The sequence below is a fragment of the Myxocyprinus asiaticus genome, chromosome 7 (genome assembly GCF_019703515.2).
Source record: "Myxocyprinus asiaticus isolate MX2 ecotype Aquarium Trade chromosome 7, UBuf_Myxa_2, whole genome shotgun sequence".
In the NCBI taxonomy this organism is placed as follows: domain Eukaryota; kingdom Metazoa; phylum Chordata; class Actinopteri; order Cypriniformes; family Catostomidae; genus Myxocyprinus; species Myxocyprinus asiaticus.
Genome location: NC_059350.1, coordinates 9404113 through 9429272, shown reverse-complemented (window position 1 = coordinate 9429272; position 25160 = coordinate 9404113). Strand labels below are relative to the sequence as shown.

The following is a 25160-nucleotide window of genomic DNA, read 5'->3' as shown; positions in this document are numbered from 1 at the left end:
AGACAATTCAACTTCATACAGAACTGACAAAGTCACCACAACTTCACACCACAACCATCCAAAAGACTTACTTGATTTGACCACTGCCTGTGTCTGCGCAGACGTCCCTGATGCAATGTTAGTCAGAGCCCAGGCAGCTTCAAACTGCAATGAAGGACTGATAGAGAAAGATGTTTTGTAAGTAATGAGCCTGGTATATAACATTTTACCCCTGAACCATTTTGACCCCCTCTGAATCGAGAATGATCTTCTGTGACGCTCTGAATTGGGTTCAGCTACGTTTCCCACAGGGTTCTGCATTTGCTGTCAGACCTGCCCTTTCTGGCATTTCAAACACTGGTTTTAAACAAAAAGCAGTACACAAACTCTGTAACTGTTCTCAACTTATTTCAGTTTAGTATGTGAATCAGTTGTTAAACATGCTATCAGTTGTACTGGCATGCTTAGTTTGCTTGTCTAAAATGTTCTCAACTAGGGCTGTTAATCTATTAAAATTTGTAATCAAATTAATCGCATACATATGTAATTGCTGAGAAAGGCCCTCAAATAATTATAATTTAATATATAATGATAAAATAATTAAAAATAATATACAGTATATAATAAATATAATAATTCAGAAAACTGAAATGAATTACATTGTGGCAGACAAGTAAAGCATTAATAAGACAATACAAAAAGTGGCTTTAGAAGTCAATATATAATTTGTTTTCCTATTATTAAACTTAAGCCTATCATTGGCCTACAGTCACCAGCAATCAATTTTTCCAACTGAATTCATCAATCCGTCCAAGATACATTTATTTTAAGGGCTTTCCTAAGAACACATCGATGTACACGTGTCAGACGGGCAATTGGTGCATCTCGCTTCGGTTGTGTCACATCATAAACATGGCGATTTTAATTCGGCGTGTCAAGTTAAACCCCTGTATTTGGAATTGCGCATCATCCAGCTGTGTTTGAATGCAAGAACACGTTTAAATCATTTGCTATCACTAGTGTCAAGCAAGCCTGAGTGTCGTTTTGTTGTCTGTACAGCTGGAGTTTCGCTTACTGCCCCCTGCTGAAAACAGGTGCTACTTCAAGCTTGAATTGCTCCGATTATAGGAATATTCCTTATTACGGTCCTGGTACCAGGGTTATTATCGTTAACAAAAACTAAAACTAATAAAAAACATTTTTGTTAACCATAATAAAATAAGATACGAATATTAGATGAAAAACTCAAACGAAACGAAAAATCTTGCCTTGACTACTAACTAAAATACATTTAAAAAACGCCAAAACTACATTGTTACTTTTCGTATTTTTAGTTTTTGTTTTATTTTTCTGCCCAAAATTATGTGAATATCAAGGAGCAATATGAACTCATCTGCAGTTTTGAACGGTCAGATCTAGCACCACAACAATAGGTTGAGGTGTTCGGAGCCACACCTACTCTGTCTTCAAAACGAGTGAGCTGTGTTTAACAGATTATACTGTTGGCAGAAAGCAGATGAGTGCTATGTGTGAGTACTTTGAATAAGACGTATATTTTAAATATGTATATTTGCATAATTATTACACTATCTCTGTTAAAGAAATGAACTATTTCGGTAAGTTTAACAGTACCACCGGAACTTAAGTGTGCCATAAATTACGTTTTATTCCATTTTCACTCAGTCAGCAGAAGTACTCCATACATTAGTCAATCCCTAAAACTACTCAAACTAAAATTCAACTGAAAAAATATAAAAATAAATAATAAATGAACTCTATACTATAATAACACTGCCTGGTACATGATTAATCAAGTTAATTTTTTAACGCATCATTTTTTTATATAATTAAATTGCACTGAATAATGTGTTAAAACGACAGCCCTATTCTCAACACATTAATTAAAAAAAAGTTGTTGCATTTTTGTTATATTTAACAATGCTTTTCATCATATTCAATTCAAGCTTCAATCTCACAGTTTTTGCAGTATCAAACATTTTTTGCCACTAGTAAATAATGTTGTAGGAAACACTGGGACTCTGTATTATCAGAGCAGTTGTCTGATTCAGGACAAGTCTAATACTTGGGTGCTCCTAAAGTATCACAACCGAACACACCCCAAATCCTTACTGTGCCTACAACCAGCCTAAATAGATCGCAGCTGACAGGATGGATCGATTGCTTTGTTGGGTTTTTGCCAGATGTGTGCCGTTCTGTCAGCTGGAAATGTATATGTCCGTAAATACCATGAGCCACCATTCCTCTTTCCCTCTTCTCTCAGATTAATTTCTTTTTCGATCATTCAAGATGTAATGAGAACTTCCTTAACTCTAAAGCACACTCGTACATGCTAACTGCACACACTTAATTGAAGCTTTTTAAATTATTGTTAAACACCCACACACATATATATATTAAAATCATTTGACTCTTTCTCAGTGGAGTCTAAAAACACTCACTTGTCATCCCTCTCCAGGCATTTAACTAAGATTGGAAGGATTCCACATTTTATCAAGTCGTCTATGGGGGGGTTTCTGTCACTCGAGAGTAATTTTCTGCAAGAACAGAAAAAAAAAAAAAAGAAAATCAGTCCTTTACTCCATCCATCATCTGGCAGCACTCCAAACATATACCAGCAGTAACCGAACAGCTGTTAATGCAATTAATCTCAAAGAAAATAATCCAGCAAAACATGTTTAATTGCACATAATTACATGCTTAATTCACAGAGTATGTTAATGTTCTGCTTGTGTTCTACTCTCGATTTAATATTAATCAAACATAATTTCAGTTCTACAGGAACACGAAAACGGCATTCTCAACCCACTTTACTTCTGCAATGTTTCGATTTCAGAAAGAAACCGAATGGAAATCTTTGTATCGCAACACTTTACCTCGCTGCTTGCACAGCACTGAGCTGCACAACTGCATTATCACTGGTGGCGTTCTGTAGAGAAAAAGAGGACGTGGGGGTAGAAATGAAGAATGACAGGAGGAAGGGGCTGCTCACACCCACACATACACTGTGAAGTGGATTACTGCATGTGCACTAACCCTCTAAACCAACTATTTATCAGAGTTATTGCTTGCCACCATATAACAAGCACACACATTAGAGCCTCACCTGTAAGATGGCATCTAGTGTTACATTTTGCTGAGGAGAAAACAGAATAAAATACATTTAGACAAAATAAGGACAAGGGTAGAGAAAAATGGAAGGATGTTGCAAAAGAAAAAAGGATTAATAAGATGAAACGTCTCATACCCCTTTGAAGTCTGAGTCCACATCTGAGTCTTCCAGACTCTCTTCCTGTGGAACATTTCGTTTCTTCAGGAGATGCTCATCTCTTTTGTTCTATACGGATTGACAAGTCACATAAATATGAGAACAATACATGCCTTGCAAGATTACAAAAGCCTAAATGGTTATGAACTGACTTTGACCTCATAAAGACACAACAAATTTAAAACTTTATTATTATTTAAACTTTGTACATTTGAGGACAATTAAAAATCAAACTGGCACTTAATGTTGATTAAAAATCAGGAATACAAACCTCTGCAAAACATGTCTCTAACATTAAAGGGATGCTCACCCAAAAATGAACTTCCGTGGAACACAAAAAGAGATGTTGGAGAGAATGTTAGCATCAGTCACCATTCACTTTCATTGCATCTTTTTTTTCCAAAGAATGACAAGTGAATGGTGACTTAGGCTAACATTCTGCCCAACATCTTTTGTGTCCTACAGAGAAAAGTCGGTCATACTGGTTTGGAACAACTTGTTTTTAAAGATTAAACAATTAGTTGATTGTTCATTTTAGCCCTTCCTTGGTCTTGCGGGTCATTTTGACCCGTTTTTAAAATGGTTCTACATGGGTCCAAAAGTTCTGCAAGGCCGAGGAAGGGTTAATGGCAACTGATTATGAAAATTCCTGAAAATTGACATCCCTTGTAATAGTGTTGTGATTCATCTCAAAGTTGGCTGGTTTGCTTCAATGCCTACACTCTACTGAAGAATGCCAATGGAGAAAATGAATTTGAAAAATACTTTGGAACCAAAGCCACATAAAAGTGTGTGGCCATTGTTGCGTTCTATATCAAACCCTTAAAAAGTATCAAATAACTGACAACAGCAGCCCGAATGCACACTCAAAATCTTATTAGGACAGATATGCCCTGAGTTTGGGTCAAGTGCTCCAAAAAAATAAAAAAAAATAAAACCTGATACTTCAACCCACACTTAGTTTGTAATCCACACAAAAAGTCCCTTCTTGTTCTTGGATGTGTGTGAAAGTAATGCGAGCGTGAGCAGTCTGTGACTCTAATGTAAGTGCAAACAGGAATGCAAAGAGGAATGTCTCGCACACAAACACACAAACATTCTGTCTGATTTCTCTGGGCTGACTGTGTAACCACCTAATATGGACAGGACCTGCTGTGTCACCCAATCCAGCACCAAATGCATCAACATCATCAAGGCTGTGGGACTCAACTTTTGCTCCACATCAAATCTAGCCCAACACAAGCAGGGGGCATTTTTTATACAGTGACTATTTGAAACCAGGTGTAAATAGCACCTGCCTCACAGCGCGGCTATTTGCACCCCAATAGTCTGGAAATTTACGAGAAACTGCATTGTAAGCGTTTAACGTGGTTACTATGATTTTACCAAAAAATACCATGGTGATACTATGGTTACTGTAGTAAAACCATGGTTAATGTTTTTTAAAGGAAGTGTAACAAGTTCGAAGTGAAGGTAAAAGGAGGAAGCGGGAGATGGTGAAATAAAAAAATAAAAAAGGTAATTTATTTTACAAGAAATCAAACTCGCTTTTCAGCTTCACTTTGAATGCACACGAAGACTGCTGCGTGCATCTTTCTCTCCCCACTGGCATCTGGCTTGCTCTTAAATCCATCTCCAACTCTCACAGTTGACAAACAGTGGTTAGAAACAATCAATGACAGGTGATGATCCTTACCGTTCTCATCTCCCGATCTCGCTCTCCATTCATAAGCCGGCGCTCGACCACGTCCCCACCACCAGAGGAAGGTTAAGGTTAGGTTTAGGAGTGAGGGTTGATGTGGTGTGTCTGTGGGACCCTAACCAATAAAAACGCTGCAGTAATGCCCCTATGCTGTATGTTGGTATTTAATTAGGGATGCAAATAGTATCGACCATTATATGTACCAGGGTTGGGGGGCAAAATAATATGTCACTATTTGCACTGGGGTGTAAATAGCAACTACATGTATTTGCACCAGGATGCAAATAGCATCAGCCTTTATTATAACTTGGTTACTTCATGCGTTTTTACTGATTGATAGGCCTATCCTTTTTGTGGAGATTCATTTGTGGCAAAGTGCAAATCAAATGTGCATATCCAATCGGATAGCAATCTGATGGATCCAGACACAAAGTGACTGTGTAAATACTAATGCTGGGAAATTTAACACGTTAATTTTAGTGATTAATAGTTGACTGTTTAACGCGTTAAAAAAAATTACGCAATTAATGCAGTATCCGTTTTTTCTTTCACTAATGATTTTCCTCACTCCCTGTGGCTAAAATTGACATATACACTGGCAGCCAAAAATTTGGAATAATGTACAGATTTTGCTGTTTCCGAAGGAAATTGGTTCTTTAGTTACAATGTCTGCTAATGCACCTGAATAGATCTGTAGATGGATACACTCCGCCTGTGTTTCATGTGGGTCAACTTGATGACATCACTGTTCTGCAAGGGTTGTGTGTAGTTGAAAATGGCAAGTGGAGAAAGCGAGCTGCTGACAGAGAAACACCCTGCGTTATTCAGGTCCCTGTCTGGAAACATTTTCTTTTTTCAGTCAGTTACAACAGCGATGGTCAAAAAACGTTTACAAAACAGGCACTGTTTGCAGACATTGCTCGACACAAGTGCCGTATACGGGTAATACATCGACATATAATTTACGCCGAAATCACCAGGGAAAGATAGCGTACGGCACGCACAGAGCCGCAGATGAGCCAAAACTGCACACTATCCCTTTTCTTTTTTAAGCAAGCACTCGGTGATGATTCAGACAGGCATAAAACAATAACTAAAGCGATTGGGGTGTTCATTGCCAACGATACATTTCCCTACTCCGCTGACGAAGATGTGTGATTTCCGCGTATGATTAAAACACTCAAGCCGCATCACAACATCCCTCGTATCCATTTTAATAGCAACGTTCCTTCTATAGTGATGTACAGCTTCCAATATTGAATATACTGTATGTGCAGTAGAGTTTGAAATGCATTTTATGTCAATCCATGTAGCGTAATAGTGCAGGTATTAAGTTAAAATGTTGATTAATTAGAGAAAAGGGTTTTTAAAGACCCAGCGAAACTCAACCATGGTTTTACTACAGTAATATTGTAGTAACAATGACTGATGTCACCATGGTTTTCTTTGCAGAAATCATGGTTTTGATACAATTAACCATGGTTTTACAACAGTAATACTGTAGTTTCCATATAGTAACCATGATTATACCCCTAGTATGTATGGTGTCTAATAATGCATTAGAAATGTACATTTAAATTTATCTTGCCAATAAAGCTTGATATGAATTTAATCTGCCCATTTGATCCCATTATTAAAAAAGTCCACTGAAAAACGGCAGATGATTTTGCCAAACATTTAATTACAACATGTCCACTGTTTTTTATGGCATGTATACATATATTTGTATCAAAGATTAATACCTGTTAAAGTGTGTCTTATTAATTCTGAAAATGTTAACATGTACATATTTAAATAGTTAAAATAAGTGACTTTGAAGTTCCTTGAGAAAAACTATAAAAAGTAAATATATTTGATTTTAATGTTTGTTTTAAATGTACCATGATTAATCGTGCTTAAACACAGAAAACTGTTCGATTAATTAGTTACTTTATTTATTTTTTTTTTATCGATTCACAGCCCTCGTAAATGTCCCAAAAGCAGTAGATTTCCACCACTCACAAATGATGCATGCTGGAATCCATTTGTCCTGATTGTCACAGACTTTGTGGTTGTTGCAGCAGCTTTGCATCTGGTGACGACATGCCGCTTTATCAAGCAGGGACATAGGAATTTATTACTGGTTTTCAAATAGATGTAGAACCCCATAAAAATGCTAATTGTTCCAGTAAGGTATGGCGTTCCTGGTCAGCAGGCCAACAGGAAGGGAGGAGGGGAGAGATTATTGACAAGGGAAGCCCCTCATGACAAAACTTCTTGGGGTGTTGCCAACCAGGGGCCCAGTGACCATGGATGGCGTGACCCAAATACTGCAAGCGCAAACCAGATCTCCACCAGATATGTCTCAACAGCAGAGAGGAGATCAAGCCAAGGTTCACTTATAAATGTCAGTCAAGGTTTTCTTGTGTCAAAAATAGGGATGGGCACGAGTACTCAGAAGTGACAGCAATGATCGATCATGAAAACGATGATCGAAAATGAAAATGTTTGATGTGACTTTTCACTATATTCGAAATTCAGTGACAACTACCTGACAGCTAAATGCTATGTATCAAAGAGGGGCCTTATTTTTAATTTTGAGATTAATTACGTTGTCATTTTCAGCGGTGCCTTGATTGTCAACAGACTTCTCATAGCAACCAAACTGATAAACGATGCTGCAATGCTAACATTTGTTCTACAGATTTAAAATAATCAAAAGAAAGTTTAATCCAACGTGTTTTGAAAATCTGTCTCTGCACGTTTGCTAAACAGGATTTATTGCCATATAATGTAGAAACTTTGACTCAATGTATATTATTTAATAAAAGTGAAGGTTTATCTTTGACTGTAAATCTCCCTCAGTGCCGACATGTTTGCACGACACACCTGCATCTCAGCGAAATCAGAGCTGAAGATTTCCGCATGAGTTGTAAGTCCAACATAAAGTGGCGTTCCATTGCAGTTTTCCCTGTATGAAGTTTTAAATTCCAAGTGAAATGGGAGGAAGCATGAATCATCACAGCAACAAAATCCAACAGAGCGCAGCGTGACTTTCTGTGCGGGGCAGAGATGGCGCTCTACACTCTGGAGAAGTGCGCACACACACAAGGCGAAATCTATCTTTCAAACATCTAGATGGAGCACAGCTGAATTTAACAATGCAGGGTCTTCAAAACTATGTTCAACTTAATACACCGTTTTAAAAATGCGATGATTATGGCATCGTGGAAACTACAGTTTGCAGATAGTTCAGAAACAGTGGTGTGCACTTACTAAGCTTATTACAGTAACCTAAAGGAAAAACAGACGCACGTTCTGAGCATTGTTACACTGAACTGACCAGTGAGTCTTCACATAATGACAAAATATTATGCATTATATTTTGATTATACCCTTTTTTGTACTTATTGTAACAGACTACATTATAACAGCCTATGTTAATGAATTTACGTTGAAACAACAAGACACAATGCAGCAGCCAAAGACATGACATATGTACATGTCTAAGTGCCCCACCCCCACCCCTCCCTCAAGTACTAGAGTAATTACTTCAAGTACTCGAGTAGACAAAATGACAAAAATGCCCATTCCTAGTCAAAAACAATCATAATTTAGTTTTTCCATGACCATTCTCAACTTCTTTCTGAGCCTGTGATTTAAACAGGTTGTTTTTTGCTGCTGTACCTTCCAGATTGCATTATAAGCACATTCTCTTCACATGTGCAATGAAGAAGCATTGCTGAGCTTACACACAAGCTGCAGGTTTGCTGTTGGGTCCAACATAACTTGCGCTGCCTCATTTCTTAATAACAGCCTCTTTTTCCAAAGCCTGCATTACATTGTGACAGGTTCACAAAACAAAAATGGAAATGTTCTGCTAATTTTTAAGGTCAGATTGAAGTTAGGCCAATCATTTCTAATGTTGGGATCATTCAGAAGGATAAGCAGAGCGGCAGACACCACACATTTCCAGGAACAGCACAAGGTTTTGCATTGTAGTGCACCGTTCAGGACAGGAGGCCAACATCGATCCCCAATATTTTAACACGGCCAATGAACACAGAATAGGCTTCATTGACGTGTAAATGTGGAGGGATATTTTAAATGAATTTTAGTTTCTGACATGCCTCCACCTGGATGAGTGGGTAAACATTTGAGAGCTGCAGGAAGGTAAGCTGCTGGCAAAGAGATAGTAGGATTATTCTGTCGCTTGTAACCATTCCAGAACATTTAGTGTTCAATCACAATCTCTAAGGTTTACAAAATTGGTAACCTTATCGGAGCTGTCACTATTCATCATGTGATATGTCTTGTTTCAAAAGCACCACACAGAGTACATGCACACATCTTACCTGAAATACAGAAAAGAAAAATCCTGAGGCAGAAGTAAAGCATCTGTGTATGCTCACACACAATCTTTCATCACCTGCTTAAATCTACTGTAATGCATGTAGAGACTCCAGAGAGCACGCTGAGGCTTTTTTAAGCTACAGATGCTCCTCTATTTTCTGCAGCGATGGGCCCACACAATCTCATCATCTCAAACACAACACCGCAGCTGCACTTGACTGCACGTCAAGTCACATCAGAAGGTGGGTCAGCTCATTGGACCGTTTGGTTGCATTCACATAGTCAGTGTTTGGAATTGACAACCATATTTACTGACCATTGTGACTCTCGAATGGCCGTGTTCAAACTACAGCTTACAGAATCAGCTTGAATAATATCAGTATGAGTGCATAACTGAAGTCAAGCCCCTTTTCTATTCTTGCAATAGCCATGAATACAATACCTGTAACCATATTTACAGTGACTGAAACAAATGTCAAAAATGGTGATTTACATAATCCGATCAAGGTGGGAGTTCATCTCTCAAATCACATTCTGCTGCTGTGTAAACATTGCCAATGGCATCTCCCAAATGAAACTGAGAAACTATGGACCTTGTTCACTGTATAGTGCCATCTTAAATTTTTAACAGGGATGACAACAAGGCTGTGAGGCACAGACTTACAGTCTCTTCAATGTTTTGATTCGTTCCACTGATAAAATACTAACAAAAAACTTTTCTAAAACATTTCAGTGGACAAAAACTCCAGAAAATCTGAGTTCTGTTAAATTAGGTTTGATGAGTGCATGCCATTAAAGAGACTGCAAGTATATCCCTCACAGCCTCGTTTTCATTCACATCAAAAATCAAATATGACACAACTATGAATAAGGTCTATTCAGACCTCTGACATGGAACACTAAATTGAAACCTTGAGTGCTCACTGAGTCACTTGTAATCAGTTTGAAACACCTAACAACGATTCGCTTCAGATAAAGTTGTTGCTACAACTGTGCAGTTTAAATTATTATTATTTATTAAAAATTTCTCAAATTTCTCCCAATTTGGAATGCCCAATTCCCACTACTTAGTAGGTCCTCGTGGTGGCGCGGTTACCTCAATCCGGGTGGCGGACAAGTCTCAGTTGCCTCCACTTCTGAGACTGTCAATCCGCGCATCTTATCACGTGGCTCGTTGTGCATGACACCACGGAGATTCCCAGCATGGGGAGGCTCATGCTACTCTCCACGATCCACGCACAACTTACCACGCAACCCACTGAGAGCGAGAACCACTAATCGCGACCACGAGGAGGTTACCCCGTGTGACTCTACCCTCCCTAGCAACCGGTCCAATTTGGTTGCTTAGGAGACCTGGCTGGAGTCACTCAGCACACCCTGGATTCGAACTCATGACTCCAGGGGTGGTAGTCAGTGTCAATACTCGATGTGCTACCCAGACCCCCATTTATTTTGGAATAATAAAAAACCCATAGAGAATCAGAATTGAAAATCACATGTTTTGCAATATAATGGAAAGTTCAGTAGCCCATTTCAGCTTTAAATAGCATTCATCTGAAGTAGCTTTCTAGACCTCTGGTTGTTAAATCACTTACCTTCCTCAGTTCTACCGTCACTTCATTACGATGTCTTCGCATCGTCTGAAAATAAAAAAAAAGAGCAAGAGAAATCGTGTGGTTAGTACTTTACCGATATGAACAGTAGAACATAGCTGAGTGCACAATATGCAGCTATAATGCCAGAGTGTTGTAAGAGGTTGCCACGGTGTTGCTTTGCAATTTAGGGCTGGAAATGGATACATATTTTCCTATTTGATTCAGATTCATATAATGTCCATTTTGCTTACATATGAAAGAAATTCTCTCACAGCTAATGCTGTTAATTATACAAATTTTACTTAGTGGCAAGAAAAAGTATGTGAACCCTTTGGAATTACCTGCATGTGAATACATTTGTCTTAAAATCTGGTTTGAGCATCTAAGTTACAATAATGAACAAACACAATTTGTTTGAACTAATGACACACAAATTATTGTATTGTTCTTGTACATTTTAAACAAATCATTTAAACATTCACAGTGTAGGTTGAAAAAGTATGTGAACCCCCAGGCTAATGACGTCAACAAAAGCTAATTGGAGTCAGCTGGCGGCAAACCTGGCATCCAATTAATGAAATGAGATGGGAGGTGTGGGTTAGAGCTACTTTGACTCTCTTGGGATTTTGTCCCAAAAACAATTTTGTCCTCATTTTGCTATTCACAAGTAGCATCTGCTGACGTGGACCATGCCTTGCAAAAAAAAAAAAAGAGATCTCTGAAGACCTACGATAAAGAATTCTTGCTTTGCATAAAGCTGGAAAGAGTTACAAAGATACTCTTCGACCAGTTATCTCGAAGAGCTTAGATATTCATCTGTCCACAGTTAGACAAATTGTCTGTAAATGGAGACGATTTTGTACTGTGGCTATTCTCCCTAGAAGTGGACCTGCAGCCAAAATGACTCAAAGGGCACACCGCAGAATGCTCAATTAGGTCAAAAAAAAAAAAAAAAGAGTGACAGCTAAAGACTTGAAGGAATCATTGGAACTGGTTAACATCTCTTTTCCTGAGTCTACTATATGGAAAACATTAAACAGGCATGATGTCCATGGCTGGACACCAAGAAGGAAGCTGCTGATGACTGATGAAACAAAGTTTAAATTGTTTGGGAAGAACACGCAGCACTACCTATGGCGTAAAAAGGGCACCACATACCAACATGAAAACATCATCCCAGCGGTGAAGTAAGGTGGAGAGAGCATCATGATTTGGGGCTGCTTCGGGGCATGGACCGCTTGCCATCATCAAGGAAAAAATGGATTCCCAAGTTTATCAAGATATCCTACAGGATAAAGTCAGGGTGGCTGTGCGCCAGCTGAAGCTCAATAGAAGTTGGGTGATGCAGCGGGACAATGACCCTAAACATCAAAGTAAATCCACTACAGAATGGCTTCAAAAAAAAGTTACAGCCCAGACCTTAACCCGATAGAGAAACTGTGAAAAGACCTCAAGAGAGCCGTTCACACCAGACATCCTAAGAATATGGCTGAGCTGAAGCAGTTCTGTGCAGGTCTAATCCACAGCTACTGGAAACACTTGGTTGAGGTTACTGCTGCCAAAGGAGGATCGACCAGTTATTAAATCCAAGGGTTCACTTTTTCCACAGCACTAAGAATGTTTAATGGGATGTGTTCAATGAAGACATTAAAGAGCCCATATTATGCTAATTAACAGGTTCATGATTTTATTTTGGGGGTCTACTAGAATAGGTTTACATGCTTTAATAAACACATTTTTCTCATACTGTACATTTCTGCTAAACCTATTTTCATCCTCTGGCTCAAACGCTCTGAATTAGCTCCTGTCTCTTTAAAGCCCCCCTTTCCGAAAAACCCAGTCTGCTCTGATTGGTCAGCTGGCCTAGTCTGTTGTGACTGATCAACCATGTACAGCGTGTGTCGGAAATGTAACGCCCCTTACCATAACCGAGTTTCAGGATTCCTTAACAGCTGTAAACACTATTGTAACTATGGTAACAGTGGCTTCGGTTTTTGCCGTACCAGTTTGAGTCCAATTATGAAAGTTTGGAAGAACAAGCTGATTGACCCGAACCACCAGCACAAGCACGACTTGAACAGGACGTTTCACAGTGGTAAGTTTTACTTTTGTAGCTTTCTTACAAGTACACTGTTGATTATTGTGAACCTAACAAAGCTTCAAGTAAAAGACACAGTGCAAGTTACTCTTCTTTTGCTGGAATGGGTGTAGCCAAACTTTTTTTGCCCAAGCTATGAACGGAGAATAGAGGCTTACTCCCGGTTAGTGAGCAAGTAAGTCGTGGACTACTGTGGATAGCGGCCGTAATATTACAGCTTGTAATTATATAATTAAATAAGACTCTTGAGATCGACCATTTTGTTACAGTTTTAGGTAAAAGCCGGCCCACAGCTGAATAGTAAACCCTTACCAAAACAATAACATTACATAGCAAGTTAGCCGAGCACTACCGTGGATTGCAGACGTAAAATTACCGTTTGTAAAAATAAATCCATCTCCACACTTGATCACTATTCATGATAGTAACAACGACAAACATTCTGCATAATTCTACACAACTGTAGGTAAAAGTGGGCCCGCAGCTGATTAGCAAAACTTTTTCAACACAATAACATTTGCTAGGAGGTTAGCATAGGTCTACAGCTGTGCACTGGGTGTATACCGTAGCTATAACACAAAACTCTGTATTTGAACTCAGTAGCAGACAAATCCACAAATAATCAAGCAAACTTGCAGGTTGTGATCCTGAAGTGCCAGATTGTCCCAACAAAGTGGGAACTACACCATCTTTCAGGAGTAACCGTCTTGAAAATCCGGCATTGGTTGTGACTGTACTGCTGAGGAATAGTGGTAAAAAAAAAAACATTTTAACCACCGATTCTTCAATTCGTCTGCATTTGGAAGTCCAACAAAGAGGTTTTGCTTGCGCAGTGAAGAGAACAGCTTCTTCTCGACATGGCAACAACACTAAGCCAACTTATTCTGGCGGACGGGCCAAAGTAGCCCTTAGGCGGGCATTATGCAAATGTATTACTTGGTGACGTAGATACTTTACGGAAGAAATGGCTGGACTACAATCCAGCCGTTTCTTGTAGTTCTTGAGTAGTGTTGTCTGTGGGAGAGAATAACTCTCTTTTGCATGGACTTTATGCTTTGTAAATTTGCAGAACTTTTACATGCACAAACAGCTAAATTACATACTAAAGGAAAGGTAAAATCCCAAAAAGCATAATAGGGCCTCTTTAAAGACTATAACTGTTAGTGTGTCGTTAGCTTAAGCACATTGTGTTTAACTATACTTGTGACTTTGATGAAGATGAGATCACATTTTATGACCAATTAATGCAGAAAATCAGCTAATTCCAAAGGGTCCACATACTTTTTCTTGCTGCTGTATATTAATTTTGTGTAATAGAGTTAAAGACTGATCTTGGGATTTAAGAATTGATGTCTTCAAAATGAAGATGCATCGAAAATCAATATTTTTAACCAGCCCTAACGCAATTGCTAAAGTGTTCCAAGTGCTTGTTAACACATTGCTACCTAATTGTTAGGGTGTTCAGAGTGTTTTTAATGCTATGTGGTTGTAAAGAGTCTTCTGGGTCATTGCATACAGGCCCAAGTCAAAAGAGCCCACACACAAGTCTCGATGATATTCTGGTTTCTTAGGGACTGAGTGCCTATACTTCAATGTAAGTTTATGGTATTTTTTTCACCCATTTTACAGTTGGCCAGACAGAAATTGTAAGTATGGTCGCTTAGAAAAGTAACAGTCTTTCAAAACTTGAACTTTTTTTTTTTGAAAGACAGATATAGCTCAAATATGTTCATAGATGGCAATGGTCACACCTTCTAATAATGAACAATGTGTTTAATGCAACCAAAATGTAACATAAATAGCTATCAAAATCTAGCCACTCCAACAGAACAAAGAGGCAACCAACCATGGTAGCCATGGTGACAGCAGAGCCGAGCTGTCACTCACTCCTGCAGGGAGAATTCCATTTAGACAATCACACTTTGTAGCTATTTTTTTTTTTTTTTTTTTTTTTTTTTTTTTAGAACTGTTGCACAAAACTAAATAGAACACACATCTGCTCCAGACAGAATGACCAGAACATATTTGGTCCAACAAAATGCAATAAACAGTGACAAATGGTTGACAGTCCACTTTTCACATGGCAAGATTAAATGAGTTTGTGCCTTTCACATATCTGCCACCCATTTTTAACAGTGGAACATACAAAAAAATACTTCTACAGGACACAGGAGAAAAAGGGGACAGACATGCCATAAAAACAGCAGCAGCCACTGATGTAGAGATTTCAGATGCAGTGTGGTGAGGATGGTGGGACAGATCAGATTTGATCTTGTGACTAGGCATTCTAGTTCATGTTACAGCAAACCCACACCATGTCTTTTGCAATCCAAAGGGCACTGAGGGGGAATGAGAGAGGATGTTAAAGTTAAGCAAGACAAACAAGGAGGGGAATGAGAAAAGGATGAAATACAAACACATTAATTTCTGAATGAAGCCTTAGATATCATGCAATTGCCCAGGAAGTTCCAAGCATTACTGGCTACTCAGAGCAAGAGTTCAAGAGTACAGCACTTCGGGAAGGGAAGATAGGAGTGATACGACATGCTTTAAATCACAATTAATTCAGATAGATGCCTTGCCAAAAAATTTTTACTTAATGGTGCTGTGAGCAATTTCAACAAAGCAATAAAAAGGGATGTCCCAAAATTGATACGTATATCAGAATCATGTCCAATACCGTGATCATGTACTGGTACTCATAAAAATACTCCGTTGGCAAAAACTGATACCATCTGACATATGAATGTCATTACGTAAACATTTAGCACACAAATTAAAAACACGTCATGTCCTAATGAGATTATTTAACAACAAAACTGTGATTTAAAGGTGCACTCAGTAATTGTTTCCTCATTGAAAACGTTTTACTCCTAAGACATGAATTGTAATTTTGAAACATATGCATAAAATCATGACCACTCATATAAAAATGAAGACTCCAGTCATATCAATAACCTTATAAAAGCTGTTTTATTCTACATCAAGAGGGTCCCCCTCATAGGGGCTGCCATGTCCAGCCGAATACTACTCAATCTCAGTAACTGTCCAAAATTACAAAAACAAAATATTTTTACTGAGTGCACCTTTAATGAGATAAATATATAGTTTGCATGTGCAGCGCTTTAAATGTGAGTGCTTGTGAATGTGTGGAGCCGGTGTTGTGCAGACATAAAGTGATCATAACTTTTAAAGCTCCTTGGCTCATACATGGAAAACACCATCATGAGCATTGCATGCTCTGTTTTTTTTCTCCCCAATTTGGAATGCCCAGTCCCCATTGCGCTCTAAATCCTCATGGTGGCATAGCGACTCGCCTCAATCCGGGTGGCGGAGGACGAATCTCAGTTGCCTCCATGTCTGAGAACGTCAATCCACGCATCTTATCACGTGGCTTGTTGAGCACATAACCACGGAGACATAGCACATGTGGAGGCTTCACGCTATTCTCCACAGCATCCACGCACAACTCACCACGTGCCCCACTGAGAGCGAGAACCACATTATAGCGACCACGAGGAGGTTACCCCATGTGACTCTACCCTCCCTAGCAACCGGGCCAATTTGGTTGCTTAGGAGACCTGGCTGGAGTCACTCAACACACCCTGGATTCGAACTCGTGACTCCAGGGATGGTAGTCAGCGTCTTTACTCGCTGAGCTACCCAGGCCCCCCCCCCGCACGCTCTTTTTAGCACATGACAGTGAGCAGTGAGCACAGTGCTAATTCATTTTATAGTGCGAGGCACATACAGACTGCATATTTATTTTATTTAATAATCACTTTGAGTCTCACGAGTAGGAAGCTACCGTCATAACGTCAGAGCTCCTTGGTCACAACAATGCTAACACTTAAAAATAAGAGCTCCGCCAAAATAAAGGGAAAAAGTACTGTATTGTTATGTAATATTCACTGCAATACTAATAATAAATCAATAGTCATAGTATTATATTTAAGCAATATCTCACATCTGTGATGCTCTGTTATGCAGCACTTTATTTGACAAAAATATCTCCAATGTTGTATTTTGGATTGTGCTCTGAGTTTCTGTATAAAATCACTTCATTTGATAAAAATAATATATCATGTTGAAAATTAACTGTTATACTTTCATTCAATTCAAGTTTTAACGAATTAATTTTGATGATAAAATTGAAATAAACTGTTAATATGTAATTCAGAAAAAAAAAGGGATCGGACTCTGTATCGGCAAGTACCAAAAAGAAAGTATCGGTACCTGTACTCGTATCGGGACATCCCTAGTAATAAAAACATCAGATCTTCAGGAATACCGTTCAAAGTGCCTGATAACAGCACTGCTAATCTGATCAACAAAATTACTCGTGAAACTTTTTTTGTCAACAATAACGAAGGCAAGACGAAAAAGGCGCATCATGACGATAATTAAACTATATTAATTCAAACATACTGTTGCAAAATATTATGAGAATAAAAATACAGCAAGATACTAACTGCACAAACAGAGGAAACATTTATTTTTATAAGAAGAAACATCTCTTGATTCATCTAATCCAATAAATCTAGTATGTTGGGTTTGTTCAGAAAGAGCTGAACACCGGCAAAATTCTCTTTACAAACGGGTTAATTACCTCACTCAAATGCATACTATTGTACATATCCACAACATATGTGATATTACAACTACCATCTGCACAGTCAATGAGGCAAATGAACAGGTGAACTTAAATTACGCGCTAGTCAGATTGTGTTGCAAATATGCGGTTTCTGTAAAAACACGCTAAACACAGTGCAATATGCCAAAAGGCTAGTGTACACTAAACGACTCGAGCTCGTCTCCGTTGATGTTTTGAGTTGGCGACTGGTCTGCGACGAGAAGCCTCAGATCTCAAGACTTGTAGTGTGCGCACTCCTGCGACAAGTCGCAGACGCTATAACAGATTTCAAACCGGATTGATATCTAGACATCTTGTGTGCGCACTGTCCTGACGAGTGAGAGACCAACAATGAGCCACAGAGGGCAAGGTATTAGGAAGCAGGAGACAAAAAAAACAATTAGAAAATAAAACTTCACCCACATCTCCCATTGTTATTTTCAGATCCCTCCCACCCCCTTTGCAAATAAGTGCAAAAAACGAGCACGAGCCATTTTTTCATGTTTGTTGACATGTTATCATGAATAAACTGCATGAGTTTGTGAATGAATTTCAATCTCAATTTTAAAATGCATTTTGGGTGATCTGTTTGAAACATGGAGGACTAAAGACAGCTGTAACGGACCTTTTTTGTCAGTTACATGCAGATTTAAAGGGAACTGACTGTACAATCTGAACATTATAAATAGCGAATGCATAAACATGCACAATAACTACAAGAAATTCTTCAGTGTGTCTTCTTCAGTATCTTGAAAAGTAGCTAATACTCCAGTACATTCATTTAAAGCTATTACTTCAATAGCTTTTAACAAGGACAGTTATATTTTGTTGTACCTTTTACATTTTTGACTAAAATATGCCATTTTACAGTATAACTGACTAAAATTAATATGACAAAATATTGACAAAATTTAAAAAGGGCATTTTTGTCAAACGACAAACTACGACTAAAAAAAAAAAAACACCTGGATAACAGAAAGCCATTTTCCCCTACATTAAACTGATATTTGAATTGATTAAACCAGCATTTATATTTTAGCACTGTATGCATATAAAATACATGAGATGTGTGAGTCACAGCACAATGACAGAAGGCTGAGCCAAGAGGAAGCGCTCCAAAATTTAGCGATGCTTCGCCAGTGACATGACAGCTTGGCACTCTTGAGACCAACATAATGACACAGTGTGTGTGTATGTGCTTGTCTCATTGCCAGAGTGGTCTGAAGACATGCTGTCTCACTCCTCTTAGGTCCACAACAAGCTAATAAATAAGCTGATCACATTTAACTACCACAAATATCCAGCGGCACCAGAAATACGGCTTGAATCATTCAAAGGCTAATTTTTATCTCAAAGAACAAAAAAGACCATTACTAAAACAGGGAGTTCTTGTTGCTCAACTGGTAGAGCACAGTACTCACAAACCAAGGTTATGGGTTCGATCACCAAGGAACATATATACAGTGCATTCAGAAAGTATTCAGACCCCTTCTTTTTCTCACATTTTGTTATGTTGCAGCTTAATACTAAAATGCTTTAAATTATTTATTTTTTCACATCAATCTACACTCCATACCCCAAAATGACAAAGCAAAAAACAGATTTTTGATAACTTAGCAAATGTATTAAAAAGAAAAACTGAAATATCACACTGACATAAGTATTCAGACCCTTAACTCAGTACTTAGTTGAAGTCTTTATGGGTATGATGCGGCAAGCTTTGCAAACCTGGATTTGGGGATTTTCTGCCATTCTTCTCTGCAGATCCTCTCAAGCTCTGTCAGGTTGGATGGAGACCATCGGTGGACAGCCATTTTCTGGTTTCTCCAGAGATGTTCGATTGGGTTCAAGTCTGGGCTCTGGCTGGGCCACTCAAGGACATTCACAGAGTTGTCCCTAAGCCACTGTTGCGTTGTCTTGGCTGTGTACTTAGGGTCATTGTCCTATTGGAAGGTGAACCTTCGGCCCAGTCTAAGTTTCTGAGTGCTCTGGACCAGGTTTTCATTAAGGATATCTCTGTATTTTTCTGCGTTCAGCTTTCCTTCAACCCTGACCAGTACCTCAGTCCTTGCCACTGAAAAACATCCCCACAGCATGGTGCTACCACCACCGTGCTTCACCGTTGGGATGGTATTGCGCAGGTGATGAGCGGTGCCTGGTTTCCTCCAGACATGACGCTTGGAATTGAGGCGAAACAGTTCAATCTTCGTTTCATCAGACCAGAGAATCTCGTTTCTCACAGTCTGAGAGTCATTTAGGTGCTTTATGTGTCTTGCACTGAAGAGAGGCTTCCGTCTGGCCACTTTGCCATAAAGCTCAGATTGGTGGAGTGTTGCAGTGATGGTTGTCCTTCTGCAAGTTTCTCCCATCTCTACACATGAACTATGGAGCTCAACCAGAGTGACCATCGGTTCTTGGTCACCTCTTACCAAGGCCGATTGTTCAGTTTGGCCAGGCTGCCAACTCTAGGAAGAGTCCTGGTTGTTTCCAACTTCTTCCAAATAAGAATTATATAAGAATTATGGAGGCCACAGTGCTCTTGGGAACCTTCAATGTAGCCAAACATTTACGTAGCCTTCCCCAGATCTGTGCCTCGACACAATCCTGTCTCTGAGCTCTGCAGGCAGTTCCTTTGACCTCATGGCTTGGTTTTTGCTCTGATATGCATTTTCAGCTGTAAGACCTTATATAGACAGGTGTGTGCTTTTCCAAATCAGGTCCAATCAATTGAATTTTCCACAAGTGGACTCCAATCAAAGTGTAGAAACATCTCAAAGATGATCCAGAGAAATGGGATGCACCAGAGCTAAATTTGAAGCGTCATAGCAAAGGGTCTGAATACTTATGTCAATGTGATATTTCAGCTTTTTCATTTTAATAAATTTGCTAAGTTATTAAAAATCTGATTTTTACTTTGTCATTATGGGGTATGGAGTGTAGATTGATGTGAAAAAAGAAAACTAAAGCATTTTAGCATAAGGCTGCCCCATAACAAAATGTGACAAAAATGAAGGGGTCTGAATACTTTCTGAATGCACTGTATAGGCCTATTGATAACAAGCATACCTTGACTTTACCTGTTAATGTCGCTTTGGATAAAATTGTCTGCTAAATGTAAAAACAATACTAACAAGTGGGTAACTTTTTAAAAGGCATATTCTGGGTTCAATACAGGTTCTGCTCCATGGACAGCATGTGTGTTTGTTGATTAAAACAAAAATGTATTTAGACTTGTACAATAGGATGCGTTTGAGTGAGGTAATTAACCTGTTTGTAAAGATAATTTTGTTCAGCTCTTTCTGAACAAACCCAACATACTAGATTATTGGATTAGATGAAACGAGAGATGTTTCTTCTTATAAAAATAAATGTTTCTTCTGTTTGTGCAGTTAGTATCTTGCTGTATTTTTATTCTCATAATATTTTGCAACAGTATGTTTGAATTAATATAGTTTAATTATCGTCATGATGCGCCTTTTTCGTCTTGCCTTCATTATTGTTGACAAAAAAAGAAAATTTTCGTGAGTACAAAATGCTTACAAGCCTTTTCTGTGTAAAGTTATATCTAATTTTACAACTTCGTTGCCATGACATTTTTTTTTTTTTTAAAGAAATTAAAAAAAACATTATGCCATAAATGCTGTCCATTGAGCTTAACTTGTATTGAACCCGGAATATTCCTTTAATATTGTTTTTAAATTTAGGAGACACAAAATGTAATGTATTGCATGCTTTAGCTAAAACTACTGTCACATGCAAAAAACCAGGATGTTTTTTTAATTGCGTGTGCAAATATGTTTACATGAACTCTTTGACCTGTCCTGTGACGTCGAATGTATCAAGACAGCATGCAATATGGTAGACTTTGTTCAAACAGACTAATCAAATGGCTGCATGTTCAAATTTTTCCCTCCAAAGCCATTTAGCAAAGCAAAACACAAAAGTATTTGTCACTCCCTCTGTTAGCTATGATTACATCCTTGTATTTGGGCCAAATCCACCAGCTAATGAACCGGAGAATCCCACAGATCCATAGTCCGTTGCTGGCCACATCAAATACAGAGTAAACGGCCCGACTGTGCATGTGCTTGTGGGGACACAAGATGACAAATCTGCATCTGCTTTGCAAATTCCAGGAATAGCTGCAGAATGGCGACAGCTTTGTTGGCTTCATTTGAAGCCATGTGTGTCTGACGGCTGAGTCACACCAGCACCCTGCAGTCCCAGTCACTTCACACCATTAGTCTTGAAGAAGGCCTCAGGAGTTACTCTGATGTGTCCACGGCAGAAGATGATAATGACGTCTAGTAGCAACAGGGGGGCGAATTCCAATTGAAAGTGATCATCACTATGCCCTACTCCCTTCGAAGGACAGATCTCTTGACGTGGGCACTCTAAAGGAGCATGAAAGCACTGAGTGAATGTACCCTTCACTAATAGTCTTTGTAAAAGTGCTCTTCGTGGAAAAAAAATGTTTTCTTACTTTTGTTTGGAGCAAATTTTCGAGTGGCATCCCCTTCCCGCAGTGCCCTTCAGGGGCGCAAAACTGCCGTTTGGAAAACACCAAGGGTATGCAAGTGTAATCACTGCACCTTGTTCTTTGCTAACATTATTAATTAAGGGTTGAGAGTATGTATGTGTAACGGTAGCCAGCTGGTAGGTAGCTGTGCAGTGCGTAAACCTTACTCCCTTGGCCTCAAGAGGCGCGCTAGCGACTGATGCTAGGAACTGTAGCCTTTAGCCTCCTTGTTAACACGCCAGCCTCCCATACTGGACAGTGATCATGCCGGTTCGAATCCCGTTCAGAGCGGGTCGAGCAGGACTGGTTACAATGGTGCCGTGACCCGGATGGGAGTGAGGTTTGGGGGGGGTGAGTGTAATGGTAGCCAGCTGGTAGGTAGCTGTGCAGTGTGTAAACCTCAATCCCCTGGTCTCAAGTGTCGCGTTAGCGAATGACACTAGCGGCTGTAGCCTTTAGCCTCCTCGTTAGCGCACCCACCTCCCATGCTGAAGATGCCGGTTCGAATCCCTTTCAGTGCGGGTCGAGCAGGACCGGTTACAGTGGTGCTGTGACCCGGATGGGAGTGAGGTTTAGGGGGGTAAGTGTAACAGTGGCAGCTGGTAGGTAGTTGTGCAGTGTGTAAACCTCAATCCCCAGGCCTCAAGAGGCGCACTAGCGACTGATGCTAGGGGCTGTAGCCTTTAACCTCCTCGTTAGCATGCCTGCCTCCCATGCTGGAGACGCCGGTTTGAATCCCGCTCTGAGAGGCTCGAGCAGGACTGGTTACACATGTTCGTTATGGTAATCCATCTTAAATCACCAGGATGAAACAGCTACTATGTCAAATGGTAGATGTCCAGTCTTGTGGCATTAGTATAAAATCCATCATCTTGGTTTACTATAAGTTCTAGGTCGCTTTTATGCAGCCTACATTAGGGTAAGCTTCCAAGAACACTAACGTTACGAGGTTTTCACTGAAGCTTTGAAGATCTGAAGGTCATAGATTGAGGTGGTGTTCAGATTTTAAATGCACTCATTTCAAAATGACATTTTATAAGCTTTATGAAACACCATAATCAGCTCTGATTCGTGAAGAGGTTCATTAGGTTCAAACACACCAGGTTGTGCTAACGTGGTGCAACTAAACAAGCGATAAATAGGTCAGATGTTTGGGTAGTTCAGTTCTAGCCAGCTAGCTAATACACCGGTCTCTGTCGCATACATCAAGTTTCACAGGTTATATTTCAGGCTTTTTGGTGATTTACAAGGCACTTATCTTACACACATTAATGTCAAAAGTATACTTTAGGAGAAAAGCACATAAACGGAATGGTAGAGACGGTAGAGAGCTGTCGCCTGCTAATCAGTTAACAACTAGCACGCAGGCATGTTTTTTGGCCCAGCGACACTTAAAATGGAAAATAAACAGCTCCGCCACGGAAACAAGATAATAAACGACCCCTAAATAATATTCCAGTCCTAATTCATCAGTTATAACGGCTCGCGTTCGTGTGTAATGCTCGAAGACGCGGTAAATATTGAAGGGAAATGTTTGTTTAAAGAGGCCTGCGTGTAGGCCGCGCCCGCTCCGCATGATGCTGCTGTTGCTGGATCCACAAACACCATAAACCCATAAGAACTACCAAACCCAGGAGGACGAAACCCCGTTTAAATAAAATGCACAGAGTCCAAAGTCTCCGGCGGACCTACCTCCACATCTCGCCCCTTGTTTTTAAAGCTCTTAATGCGATGGTTTTCCAAGCCGGCGTTTTCGGCCATGGCTCTGTGTGTATGTGTGTGTCTGTAGTCCCAACCGACGTGCAGAGCTCCGCTCCGCTTTGGAGGGGGGAGTTCACGGTGTGCGTGCGTGTGTGTGTGTGTACCGGGGCGGTGCGGAGCCGACAAGACGGGAGGAGGAGCTACACTCAGACCTTTTGTAATAAAACTTAGATTTTTGACACATTTTGTTAATAACAGGTTTTAAGGATGCATACTACAGTTTAACACCACTTCATGGAGGGGTTCGTAATTAAAGGTCTTTTAATTATGCAGTGGGGCACAGGTTTGCGTAGAGCTTGCGCAATTTCGCTCAGCTGACCTGCCTGTATAAGCTTTACGCCAAAAACGTATGTGGAGATAGGTTAAAACGCTGTATGGACATGACAGCAGTGTTGGGTGTAATGCATTACTAAGTAATTAATTACTGTACTTAAATTACTTTTTCATTGAAGAAAAACGTAATGTATTACTCTTATTTTTTCAGTAATTTAATTACAGTTACTTCAGATGTAATTGTGTTAAATACTGTATAGACTATAGAACAATTCTGTATAAAACAATAGTGAATTTAAAATCGAAATGTAACGTCTAATGTTAAAATATATGTTTTCTAATTTAATGCAGCCCCCTTAAATTCTTTGGCCATTCTTTGGAATAATTTATTTGATTTTATATGATTTATTTGAAAGAATTAAAAGAACAGTTGCATGCCTATCCTTTATTTAACATCTGGTTGAGGTTGAAAGTAATTAGTAATAAGTAATGCAATTACTTTTCAGACAGAGTAATTAGTACAGTAATCTAATTACGCTGTAGAAGATATAATTAGTAGTTAGTAATTCATAAATTTTTTAGAGTAACTCACCCAACACTGCATGCCAGTTAGATGACGTTTGTTGAAATGCGAGATATTCACAATGTTAAATTAAAGGAATATTCCGGGTTCAATACAAGTTAAGCTCAATCGACAGCATTTGTGACATAATGTTGATTACCACAAACATTTATTTCGACTCATTAAAAAAAAAAAAAAAAAAAAAAAATCTGGGTTCCAGTGAGGCACTTACAATGGAAGTGAATGTGGCCAATCAGTAAACATTAAAATACTCACTGTTTCAAAAGTATAGCCACCAGACATAAACAATATGCATGTTAACATGATTTTAGTATGATAAAAACACTTACTAACATTTTCTGCATAAAGTTATATCTAATTTTACAACTTCGTTGTCATTATGATGTAGTGTCAACAAAC

The 25160-nt window shown here is 39.1% G+C and overlaps 1 protein-coding gene across 3 annotated transcripts in view; it reads right to left on the bottom strand.

Annotated features, from left to right (window-relative positions):
* Positions 1-23994, bottom strand: part of LOC127444440 (importin subunit alpha-4-like) — a 37680-nt gene extending 13686 nt beyond the window's left edge. Inside the window, exons 1-8 of one of the 3 annotated variants that reach the window (XM_051703818.1) lie at positions 23837-23955; positions 15186-15331; positions 10895-10939; positions 3245-3334; positions 3104-3133; positions 2874-2926; positions 2439-2534; positions 72-157 (exon numbers count right to left, since the gene is read on the bottom strand). In XM_051703818.1, coding sequence (XP_051559778.1) covers positions 72-157; positions 2439-2534; positions 2874-2926; positions 3104-3133; positions 3245-3334; positions 10895-10939; positions 15186-15278 — 493 coding nt within the window. In that variant the 5' untranslated portion in view covers positions 15279-15331; positions 23837-23955. Of the gene's footprint in view, positions 1-71; positions 158-2438; positions 2535-2873; positions 2927-3103; positions 3134-3244; positions 3335-4961; positions 8453-10894; positions 10940-15185; positions 15332-23836 lie in introns of those variants that run through there. The other 2 variants (XM_051703819.1, XM_051703820.1) reach the window with 2 other exon arrangements.
* Between the last annotated feature and the right edge of the window lie 1166 nt (positions 23995-25160).